Source organism: Micropterus salmoides, unplaced genomic scaffold (assembly GCF_014851395.1).
Source record: "Micropterus salmoides isolate LMB-PRFRI ecotype aquatic unplaced genomic scaffold, ASM1485139v1 Ms_hic_scaffold_6, whole genome shotgun sequence".
Lineage (NCBI taxonomy): Eukaryota > Metazoa > Chordata > Actinopteri > Centrarchiformes > Centrarchidae > Micropterus > Micropterus salmoides.
This window is the reverse complement of record NW_024044348.1, coordinates 5624543-5637660: the sequence shown is the minus strand read 5'-3', so window position 1 is coordinate 5637660 and position 13118 is coordinate 5624543. Positions and strand designations below refer to the sequence as shown.

General features: G+C 38.7%; 1 protein-coding gene across 1 annotated transcript; it reads left to right on the top strand.

Annotated features, from left to right (window-relative positions):
• The first annotated feature begins 568 nt into the window (after positions 1–568).
• Positions 569–12749, top strand: LOC119890772 (protein NLRC3-like). The gene is given in 14 exon segments (XM_038702169.1): positions 569–687; positions 815–917; positions 1004–1120; positions 1473–1568; positions 2102–2167; positions 2255–2365; positions 3486–3543; positions 5053–5281; positions 5573–6448; positions 6451–7360; positions 7466–7639; positions 7957–8130; positions 8236–8282; positions 9695–12749. Coding segments are annotated over 13 exon segments (3531 nt in total). The 5' UTR covers positions 569–687; positions 815–828; the 3' UTR covers positions 10279–12749.
• The last annotated feature ends 369 nt before the right edge of the window (positions 12750–13118 follow it).

Sequence of the window (13118 nt, the reverse complement as noted above, 5' to 3'; positions counted from 1 at the left end):
GGACACATATTTATCTTTATATGTTTATTATTACATGTTTATTGCTCATTTTGCAAAATATATCCAGAGACAATAGGACAGTTTGTCTGGCTGTGCCCTCACTCTAGCAGATTCTGGATTTGTCTCAATATTTTAGTGGTAATTTCACTCTGGATTCTGTCTTTATTGGAAAAATGTCCTGAATGAAAACTCCCCCTGGCTCTGTTCATGTCTTCTATACATTTATATTAATGACTGTTCTTGTTGTTGTTTTTATTACCTAGCTTCCTAACTTTATTCATCAGGACTAAAGTACTTATTACTGTTCTCAACCTTAGCCCAAGTGCTAATAGAGCTGCAACGATTAATGCTTCAATAAAATTAGGAAGCTAGGTAATTAAACCAGGTTAAATCAGGTTTTCCACATGTATTATTATACTTACAATAATTCATAACAACAGTGTGGGTGCAGTTTAATGCGAGGGAGAATAAAAGAGGTTAATTACCACCATCTATTGGAGACACAGTAGAACTATGTCATGTGACATATGTTGTCTTCTGCCACTGGTTAGACTAGTTTGGGATCTTACAGGATGTAACAGAAATAAATCAGAAACACTCAGGAACGGACAGAGAATGAGGAGTGTTGTCTGTTTTAATGTTTCTCTACAGTGTTTTTTAAATTTCACTTGGATGGGAGTTTGGCAGGTAATAATCTATTCTACATAGTAACTGTTTGAGGGTATGTGACATATATGCTGATAGGAGTGACAATAACCTTTGTGTAAAACATATTTTATTGGAGCCCTCATCAGTGAAGCTTGTTTCTGTGAAGGCTTACACTCTACGATGAATGTATCTGAGGAGCGAGAGGACGGGGTCCCCACCTCTAAAGTAACTTTCTCTGAGAAACATGACAGTCAGACCAGAGCTAAGAGGTAAGATAAACATTTCTGTTTATGACTGTTCACCATCTCAGAGCTGACCTCTAAAATCATTCTCTACTATTTATGTTGTGTTGAAGCCAGGTGAAGCTGGAGAGTGCAGACTCATCTGGAGACAGCCATATGTTTATGAAAACTGACAGGTCTATGTCTGAGCCTCTTGGGTTCAACAATGGAGGAGACAATGATAAGCAAATGTAAGTAAATTAAAGTTTGTTATTGTGTGACTTTACTGTCCAGCACTTAGAGGTAAAGAGATCTCCAGTCAGTGTTAAGAAGGCTTGCTGTTCACACAGATATCATGTATACTGAGCGTGTCAGGAGACAATCCGCTCCTTTGTATAGGAGGTTATGTGTTCAATATGTTAGAATGTATCGTAAATCTAGGATGAGAGAGTGTTCAGTATGATAAAGGATTAACTCCTTTAATAGATACAGATACATCATTTTGTATAATGAAACAGCAATAAGCAAAACACATTTCTGAAGAGAGAGGGACTTTAAGTTCAGTTCATAACCTAAAATTTGAATATTTATGTTGTGTTGAAGCCCAATGAACCAGGAGAGACCAGTGTCCATGAGAAGTGACCGTTCTAAAAATGAACCTATTACGTTCAAGAGTGACGGGCCGAATGTTGTGCCAAGGTAAGAAGTTAAAGTACAAGCATTTTACTGTTTGAATCCACTGACCTGTAGGTTTCAGCTTTCTTCATAACGCTTGTATGTTGGACTATGATTGGCTTTCAAACATCATATGATGTTACATGATACATGATATGATGATGTTATAAGGTGAGCAAAGAGAAACTATCCACCTTTAGCAGATGAATGTGACAACAGCCTCCTCAAAGGCCATCAGATTGGACCCCCAAGTACATGACTACCCACCACCGCACACTGAAAATATTATTTAATTGTACCTGAAATTTGAATGTTGAATGTTTACGTTATTTTGAAGCAGGAGAGACCAGAAACAGTCTGTTCATGAGGAATGACTGGTGCAAGGACAAGCCTACTTCTTAACATGAAGTTTGTCATTGTGTGACTTTACTGTCCAGCACTGTACATCTGATATTGCATTGACATCCTGTAGACAAAGTTTTATAGAACTTCCAGTGTAAAAAACTGTTTGTATTGTTTTATCATAGTTAATTATATTGGTATTTCTGTTATTCTAGAAACCACATACCAAGTACAAACCTGTACAGCCTTAATACAAGCAAAAAAATGACTCCACAACCACGGTATGTATTAAGAGATCACAAACAGACTTGTGAAATTTAAGTTAAATTTTAAACCTGGAATTTAAATGTTGAGTGTTTCTGTTGAAGCCTAGTGAACCAGGAGAGACCAGCTGTTCCCAGCTGTGTGTCCATGAGAAGTGACCGGTCTAAAAGCGAACCTATTGAGTTCAACAATGAAGGGCCGAATGTTGTGCCAAGGTAAGAATTTAAGACACAAGTACTGTATAAATCCACTGACCTGTAGTTGACCTGGAGGTTTCAAGTTTCTTCATCATATATGATGTGACAAAATAAGGTGAGAAAAGATAAACTTTCCACCTTTAGCAGATGAATGTGACAATTGGCTCCTTAAAGGCCATCAGATTAGACCCCCAAATACATGAAAAGGCCTACTCGGCACTGCACACTGAAAACATCATTTCATTGTACCTGAAATTTGAATGTTGAATGTTTACATTATGTTGAAGCCCAGTGAAGCAGGAGAGACCACATTGTTTCTGAGGAATGACGCATGGACGAGCGTGTTGATTTATAGGATGGAGGCCATTTCTTAAAAAAGAATTCTGTTATTGTGTGACTTTACTGACAAGCACAAAGAGGTCAAGAGATCTGGGCCCAAGTCAGAATGATGAAATTTACTTAACTTCAATTGATAACCTGAATTTGAAGTTAATACTTAACTCATGTGACTTTGAGGAAATGTGAAGGAAAAGAAATGCCAGTGAGTTACAGGAAAAGCTGCACTGCTTTAGACGTCAGTTACTGGCAGGAACCTGGCGGTCGAACAACATTCTTTTTGAAACTGTTGGATCTTCTTCCTACAACTGAAAGACGCGCAGGTTAGGTCATTGTTGTTGTGTTGTAGTGTGAACTGGGAGGTGCTACAGCCCTCCGCAAAGACTAAGTGGGTAAAGATGATTGATGGATTTATAATGACAGTGTTACTATTTCTCAGTGCAGGCAGACTGAAGAATGCAGCTATTCTAAACTGGAATCTAAGAAAAAACAGTGTCGCTTTTCCCTCAAGATGTCATTTGTTCTCTCAAACGTCTTCTCTTTCCTTCTCGTATTGTAAAGTGAATCAGATTCACTTCACAATACGAGGATATTAAACATCTGAAACTAAATTTGCGTAGTTCTCACTGAGCAGTTATCTGTTTTTTTAGTGGTTACATGAATAGCTCCAAGCCTCACTGATATACCTTTAACTAATTTAATATTGTCACATTCATTTACAAACGCAAACACCTGTGTCATACCTGCTTTTAAAGTGTGTGTGTGTCTGTCTGAAATTACCTCATGTTTTCTGCATCTACAGAGGTCAGGCTGTCAGTGATCAGCTTGTCCAGAAGCATCAAATAGACTCCATTTTCACGGTATGTAAAAGCACAACATTTTACTACTTATGTTGCAAAGATACTTTTTATGTGTTCTGTAATTGAATTGAATGTTTTGAATTTGTATTTGCGTTTGTAAAAATTTGTTCTGTGATTTTACAATTTTATTCACTTAAAAAATCAACACTGTACAACTCAAGTACAAATTCACAAGGCAATTGAACTCACTCAAAGCAGCCTTTAAATTAATTCAAAATCATTAAACAGGTCTGAATGTGCGGGACTTTCCAAACAGTCAATCACACATATTTCAACCTGTTTGCTCGCACTTTGTCATAACAGTCAGGTATTATGTTCACTAGCTAGTCTCTAACTTGTCTGTCTGCTGTTTGGTGCCGAGCATAGAACTGAGGGGAACTCCAGTCTCTGTTTGTTCAATCCCATTCACATACAAGTAGTCATGTGATCCATTGTTAATATATAAATATTAAAGGTGAATAGTTTTTGTTTAATAAAAGGTGCTGATGCTGCTAAGATATTCACATTGTTTAAAAGTAGGATCTTTTAAACGTTGACATTCCCCAAACAATATGAGAAGGCTCTCCCATGTGATCTCTTGCTACCCGTCAGCGCCAGCGGTAACATTATTCTGGGATGCTGAACAACTTTGGCATATATGTTGTGGATTAGGGCCTAACATTTGCCACCATTTTGCCACTACTTTTGTAGACCTAACCCTGTTTGAGACAGTCTCATCCACTGTGAGGGAGACAGTCCCTGGATGCCTTGGGGTTAAGGTGCAGACCATGAATACCATCTCTGGTTTGCATCTGACACTGGGCCTTTGTTGCAGGTCATTCTCCATCTGTCTCTCCCCTCATTACCTTTCATCTCGCAACCATTGGATATCTAATTAAGAAAAAATGCCCCCAAAAAGTGTTTAATTATTACAGAATTTAAAAACTCACTAAGAACTACTATAATAAATAATACCATCAAATTTAACTATTAACAGTAACTGTGTTGATGTTTAAACCTAAATATAGGTATACATCTTGCATTACACTACATAATGTAGTGTTTTACACATGTAAATGGGGCTGAGAGGCCTGCGCTGATGTCTGTCACATTCTTGATACTCCCACCAGATGGCAAATAATAATAATAATTAATAAAAATTACATTTCATATCATAAAAATGTCTAACATTTTAAGCTACAGATTTAGGTAAAAACACGTTTTATCTTAATGTTTTTCAGTTTTTAGAGGAGCCATATATGATGTTGTATGTTTTCAACATTGTAAAAACATTTTAACTCTTAGGAGTCTTGTGCTATTTTAGCCTAGCTTTTAAATACTTTTGATGTTGCCTTTATTTAGCCTACCACATTAAAACATGTTTGCTCAATCTAGAATATTGAAGGGTGCAAATGTAAACTTGCAAATATGAATATAAAATGGTAAAAATTTAGATATCACACTGTGACCTGATCACACCGGCGTGATTGAAGACTCCAGGGGGTTAAGTGATATGTTTTACTCTTCTAGCTTCTTGAACAAGAAATTGGGACTTATGTGAAGAATGAACTGAAGAAGCTTCAGAAACTTTTGAGTGCAGAATATCCAGACTGCTCTGAGAAGCTGAGAGAAGATGATGAAGTCAGGGGTGGTGAAGAAGAAGAGCACAGAAGCAGCAGCAGAGAAGCATTTTTGACAATCACACTGAACTTCCTGAGGAAAATAAATCAGGAGCAGATGGCTGACGCTCTGCAGAGCAGTAAGATGATATTAAGAATATCACACCAATTCTACAAATGTATAATTTATCTATTAGAACTATGACATCCAGATGTGACCCTACATTAGAAAAATGTATAATGAATATGTTTTTGGTAAGTTGGTAACATGGTATTGAAATGAGTACTTTAATTTCAGTACTAACATTTCAAATTAAGTTAATAATTATGCATTTGTGATAGGCAGAAATCAAGGCATTCATCAAAAGGTGCTGTCAATGCACCTATTTACCTCAACATCCATTGACTTATGTTATCTGTTGTGTCCTCAGAGACTGCTGCTGCAATTTGCCAACGTAAACTTAAATCTAACCTGAAGAAGAAGTTTCAGTGTTTGTTTGAGGGGATTGCCAAAGCAGGAAACCCAACACTTCTGAACCAGATTTACACAGAGCTCCACATCACAGAGGGAGACAGTAGAGAGGTCAATGATCAACATGAGGTCAGGCAGATAGAAGGAGCATCGCAAAAACGTGCAAGTTTAGGAACAACAATCAGCTGTGAGGATATGTTTAAAGCTTTGCCTGAAAGAGATGAACCAGTCAGAACACTGGTGACAAAGGGAGTGGCTGGCATTGGGAAAACAGTCTTAATGCAGAAGTACATCCTGGACTGGACTGAAGACAAAGCCAACCACAATATACAGTTTATTTTTCCATTCGCTTTCCGAGAGCTCAATTTGTTGAAAGCAAAAAACTACAGCTTGGTGGAACTTCTTCATCACATCTTTCCTGAAACCAAAGAAGCAGGAATCTGCAGGTTTGAACAGTTCCAGGTTCTGTTCATCTTTGACGGTCTGGACGAGTGTCGACTTCCTCTGGACTTCCGCAACAATGAGATCCTGACTGATGTTACAGAGTTGACTTCAGTGGATGTGCTGCTTACAAACCTCATTAGAGGTAAACTGCTTCCCTCTGCTCGCCTCTGGATAACCACACGACCTGCTGGAGCCAATCAAATCCCTCCTGAGTGCATTGACATGGTGACAGAGGTCAGAGGGTTTAGTGACCCACAGAAGGAGGAGTACTTCAGGAAGAGATTCAGAGATGAGGAGCAGGCCAGCACAATCATCTCCCACATCGAGACATCACGAAGCCTCCACATCATGTGCCACATGCCAGTCTTCTGCTGGATCTCTGCTGCAGTTCTGGGGGGGTGCTGAAAACCAGCGAGGGAGGAGAGCTGCCCAAGACCCTGACTGAGATGTACATCCACTTCCTGGTGGTTCAGACCAAACAGAGGATTGTAAAGTATGACAGCAGGACAGTTACAGGCCATGTCTGGAACACAGAGACCCAGAACACAGTTCTCACTTTGGGAAAACTGGCTTTTGAGCAGCTGGAGAAAGGAAACCTGATTTTCTATGAATCAGACCTGAAAGAGTGCGATATTGACATAAAAGCTGCCCCACTCTACTCAGGACTTTTCACAGAAATCTTCAAAGATGAGCGTGGGCTGAACCAGGACAAGATATTCAGCTTTGTCCACCTGAGCATTCAAGAGTTTATGGCTGCACTCTATGTTTTCCTGACGTTCATCAACACCGGTGTGGATCTACTGAGAAAAAAGCGGTTCACCTCAGCACGGCGTAAATCTATCTTTAAACACCTCTACAAGAGTGCGGTGGACAAGTCTTTACAGAGTCCAAATGGACACCTTGACTTGTTTGTCCGCTTCCTTCTGGGCCTTTCACTGGAGACCAATCAGATGCTCCTGCAAGGCCTGCTGAAAAAGACAGGAAGTAAACCAAAAGTCAAAAAGATGCTAGTGCAGTACATCAAGAAGTTGATCAGGCACAATCCTTCTCCAGAGAGAAGCATCAATCTGTTCCACTGTCTGAATGAGCTGGATGACAATTCTCTAGTGGAGGAGATCCAACAGTACCTGAGATCAGGACATTTATCTGACAACAATCTAGCTCCTTACCAGTGGTCAGCGCTCGTCTTCATCTTACTGTCATCACAAAAAGATCTGGACAAGTTTGACCTGAAGAAATTCTCTGCTTCAGAGGAGGGACTTCAGTGGCTGTTGCCAGTGGTCAAAGCATCCAAAACAGCTCTGTAGGTGCACAGATAACTGGAGGATTTACGTTAACTGTGATTCTTTCTATAGCAGAAGAAAATGAAATTTTCTTAAACCTGTTTTTATCACATATTCTTCTTCAGGCTGAACGGCTGTAACCTCTCATGGAAAAGCTGTGAAACTCTGGTCTCAGTTTTCACTTCCAAGAACTCTAGTCTGAGAGAGCTGGACCTGAGTAACAATGAACTGCACGATAAAGGAGTAGAGCTGCTCTCAGCTGGACTTAAGAGTCCACGCTGTAGACTTGAGATTCTCAGGTCAGTATTTGTTGAATAGATTAACATTTAAATATATTAAAAACTATTTATATATCTATATATATATTTTTTTTCAGTAAAGTTATCTGACTTCTATAGGTATCTCTTATTAGTTTGTTCAAACGTGAGCGCGAGGTGATATTTTCTTGATTCCTCTCCTTTTGTCTTGGTGATAAAACTTGACAGGCAGATTGGTGCACAGTCTGAAGTCATGCAGAATTTGCCACTGAACATCGTGTGAAAAGTGAGCTCAATATTACAATGATTGATACATGAAGTTGTAACTCTAACATGAAGTTTTATGTATGTGTTTGCAGGCTGTCAGATTGTCTGGTCACAGAGAGAGGCTGCGCTTCTCTGGCTTCAGCTCTGAGCTCTAACCCCTCTCATCTGAGAGAGCTGGACCTTAGCTTCAATCATCCAGGAGACTCAGGAGTAAAGCTGCTGTCTGCTGGACTGAATGACCCACAGTGGAAACTGGAAACTCTCAAGTAAAGTAGATTATATAATTGTATATATACATCATGCCCGTTGTATATGTGTACATGTGTTAATTTTCCTTTTTTGTCATTCACATTTCTCTTCCTCTTCTACAGGATTGATCACTGTGGAAAACGTCGACTGAAGCGACCACCCTTCAGGTGTAAGTTAAACTTTGTTATTGTGAGGGATCTGATTATTGATTAAATCCTTATGTACCTGAAGGGTATACAACAAGAATGACTAGTAGTGATTTAACGCTTTAAGCTTCCTGCTAAGGTAATAGAATATTTTAGGGACTGCAGGGACATGTCTCGCTGCCTAACTATTTCAGACCCTCAGCAAATCTCTTGTTGGGAGTTTGTTATTGTCCCCACCAACAGTGACATTAAATATCTGACCTTGATTCCTGCTCTTTGGTCAAGCTAAAGGAATCAGTGGAGATACAATTGAACTCATCCACTGCTATTACCATGACAGAGAGAGCAGGGATGACTTGATACATTGGAAACTTGCATCAACCACTTAATCCATCGCCATCCTCTGGTAGATGCTCATGTGTTACCTGGGCACTGTCAGGTGTGACAACCCCCCTTGTCCTCCATGTCAAACTTTTACCATACGCAAATCCCCATTTTGTTTATTTCCAACAGTAACAATCTTGGATCTAAACAATCAGTGGTACCCAGATTCCCAGGTAGAGCAGGTGGGTGGGGGACAAGGATGAGGGTTATTTTGTTTTGGGATCATTGAGTCAGTAAATTTTGGGATCTAGGGCTAGATGTCTTAAAAATGATGCAGAGGGAAATCTGTTTGATTAAGGCAATACAAATGTTCAGTCTGCTGCTTCATGCAGGAAAGTTGTCAAGCCATGTTATATAGAGTATAAAGAGAGCCGGACATGTTAGACGACAGCTTATTTTAAATAGAATAAAGCCACATGCTAACAAACACCAAAATTGACAACATACCTAAAAGGTTTATTAGATTACTGTCACGATTTGGTGTGGGTGAGGCAGGTTGGAGGACCCAAATGCAGGACGCAAGGCAGGAAGAGGTACAGTACAAAGGGGTTTTAATGAACGAACCAAATACGAGCACACTTACAGGTGAGTGGCTGAATACCGAGTCCAAAACTAAGGTAGTCCAAACAGAGATCAAAAGGGAGCAGGGTAACAGCAAGACACGACAAACAGGCAGCCAACAGGAGGCCTCACAGCTACTCCAGGAGACAGCATACAATGACCCGACAAAGACAAGACAGAAACACCAGGTATATATACACACAGGGACTAACGAGCAGGGCGGGAGCAACACAGGTGAAAGACATGAGGCTAATGAGGCACAGGCAGGGAGAGAGAGAGCAGGGGAAAACAGAGACAGACATGCAGAGGGATAACTGGGGTAACAGACATGACAAGGGTTACCAAACACTAGACGACAGACAAGACAGACCCCCAAAACCCAACATACTATAAGGAAGATACTAACTAAAAAGTGCAACACAAAGAATGGCTGTCCGGCAGAGTGTGACAATTACAAGCTTGTTGTAATTTGAATTGTTTCCTCCATCAGATTTCTGTGAGTTTTCACTGGACCCAAACACAGCAGACAGAAACCTTTCACTGTCTGACGACAACAGACGAGTGAGGGTGGTGAAAGAGAAGCAGCCATATCCTGATCATCCAGAGAGATTTGAGGGCTGGAAACAGCTGCTGTGTAGCGAAGGTCTGACTGGACGCTGTTACTGGGAGGTAGAGTGGGAAGGAAAGGTTAACATAGGAGTGACATACAGAGGAATCAAGAGGAAAGGAGACAGGGATGACTGCTGCATTGGATGGAACAATCAGTCTTGGAGTCTGTTCTGCTCTACTCAGAGTTACACTGCCTGGCACAATAACACACCAACAGACATATCTACATCTCCGCCCACTGATGCTAACAGAGTAGCAGTGTATCTTGACTGGCCTGCTGGCACTGTTTCCTTCTACTGTCTCCCCTTCACAGTCTCCTCAGTCAAAAAGATCCACCTCCACACCTTCCACTCCACATTCACTGAACCTCTCTACCCTGCATTTGGGTTTGGAAAAATGCGTGAGTTTAAGACTGAATCTAGACGGTTAGCATCCTCTGTTTATCTGTCACAGATAGAAGAATAAATGTCTCTTGTATAAAACAGTGGTTCCCAAAGTAAATGGGTGCTGTGCATGCCGGGGTTCCTTAAGACAGTGTCACAAGATTCATTTCCAATTTTTTTCACGTTAATGTTTTACCACGTTAAAGAGTCAAAATCACCAGATTAAAAACCCCGTTCTACATGTTATATGTGCATATATATGGGTTTTCTAGATGAATTGTAGATAGAAATAATGACTGTAAGAGCAAGTGATGTATAGTTTTTTTCACTAAAGCTAAAAGAAATACTGATACAAGAGCTCTCACCACAGACTGAGACCAACAGCCAGTTAAAAACCTGAAATTAGACTACAAAGTGGAACATGTCATTTTGTGGATACGCTTGCTGTCTCACATCAAAACTACATGTCTGTAGGACAAAACTAATGCAGCATATACGAGACATACCACTCTTTAGCAAATATATTGAATACCGCACATTTTGGGAAAAAGTCAACAATAAATGCTGGCTCCTTGCCTGTAATTCTTACTGCAAGAATTGTATTGTCATACACACCAAAAACTATATATAACAACTATTCAACATGGACAAAGACCAACAAACCTGAGCCGGTCAAAAGAACTGAAATCAGTCTGCACAGCAAAATCTACTTGACTTGCATGACTTGTATAGGGGAAGCTAGCAATCTAATAATGGATACTAATAACCCACACAGTTTGAGAACCACTGCACTAGCAACAAGTATGAAAAACAGAACCAATGCATGATGTCATATAGTTTTTTTTATAAAACCAAAAATGTAATCTAGAAAATGTAATCTACATTTGAACAGGACAAAAGAAATATATTTTAGGTTCAATATTTATCTACAGATCTGCACAGAAACCTAATCAAAAACTGCTTCTTCACCTGTAAAGCAATTAAGTCTTAATTAATTCACTTGATGTTGGTTTAGTTATACATTATATACATTGTACATTTTACATCATTGTTCTAGGCCGTGTTAAGGCCATTGTAGATATAAAAAAAATGAACTACGGAAGTGGGGGAGAAAGGTAATATTCAGGGAAAAAAACAAGATTAATGTCTGAAAGTTACAAAATGTATGAGAAAGGTTTTTTGAAAATACTATTTTTTTTTTTTTAGAAATACTTGTTGTTAGTGTCTCCGTACTGTATTGAAAGCATGCAGGCCATGCAGATGTCCCTCATATCTGGTTAACTGTCTGAAAGCTCCATCTCGTCTCTTATGTCTGCACTGACACTTGCCTTGTTTTATTAATGACTGAAAATAATGATTAGTTTTTTTTTTCCCTTGTAAATTTAAAACTTTATTCTCCGAATATTACCCCCTGGCTTCTTTTTTATTTATTTATTTATTTTATTTTACAATGGCCCTGATACACAATTTAAGTTTGTTGAGTGATTGATTGACTGATTTGTGTGACAGCAACAATCACCTTCAGGCAACTGAAACAAATCTGGGTTCTTCAAGTGAACTTTTTCAAACAGAACAGAACAGATAAGATTTCTCACATCACTGCACATCCTCAACAACCCTGCTCTTCAGGAATACCTTTATGTCTGCCTACCTCAATTGCCAGTGGTACCAGTTTTTAGATGAACACACAATGACCTCTCCCTCTCTTTAAATTAAATGTTATCTAAGGTTCTGTGTAGTAATGCTCTTTATTTGACCATAGTTTCTGAGATACCTATACCTATACCTACAATACCTATCTGATGTTTAAAATTAGCCAACATAAGCCCAGTGGTGGAATGTAACTAAGTACATTTACTTAGTTACTGTGTTTAAGTACAATTTTGATGTATGTGTACTTTATTTGAGCATTTCCAACATATGCTACTTTATACTTCTACTCCACTACATTTTATAGTAATTACTTTCTACACAGAAGTGAGACATTTGTTCAATAAAATCAATAAAAATAAAAGGTGTGATTTTATATTTCCACCAAAAGGAGGCAGTACCCCTCTTTCATTTAAACAGAGACAGTTAGGATAATGGGTGGTCAATTAGTTTGTCAGTGTACGATTTTTTATCAGTTATTTGCTTTAGATTGATAAACTGAGATGTTCCATGTCTGTATACTCCAGTCAAAGAATAAAAACTAATCACTTTAAAGGCAGGTTTCAGTAGCTGGAGCAGTGACACATCTTCTGCTTAGTGGTATGTTGACAGCAAATCAATCAAATAATCAATTTTAATGGGAAAATCAGGTTGTTCACTAACACTGTGAGTCATTAACTACAATGCACAAAAAGCCCACATGTTTTATTCAATGTAAAAAATATTCCATTACAAGTAAAAGTAATGGATAACTATTTAACTAAAAGTACAGAAGTACAATATACAACATTATGAAATTAACCCTGTAAAGCCTGAACTATCAAACAACTGCCAGAAAATTCAAAGGTTTTGAATATGGAGTGGTTATTATACCTAATGCCAAATAAAAAAAAATTAATAGCCCTTTGCATGTCTAAGTTTTGTTTTGTATCATATTTGATACATTCAGACTTTATTGTAATGTTTTTCCCACGTCATGTTTTTTAAAACAACAAAAAACATGCAGAACACAACATATTTTAATCAGCCTCATCATCTTCCCCTAACTGCTCCATGTCACTTGAATTGCCACCCATAATCAGGATATCATCAATGCTGTACTTTTTTGCCATTTATAAAATACAAACCAAACACAATTTACTTTGTATTTCTCCTCTGAATTGGTCAATCTTGATGAAAAATCAATGACCAAAAGACAATTATTATGAAGTGAGTTATGGAAACATCCAATTATGTTGTGGTGGCAGCCCGGCTGACGGTGAGTGTCCTGGT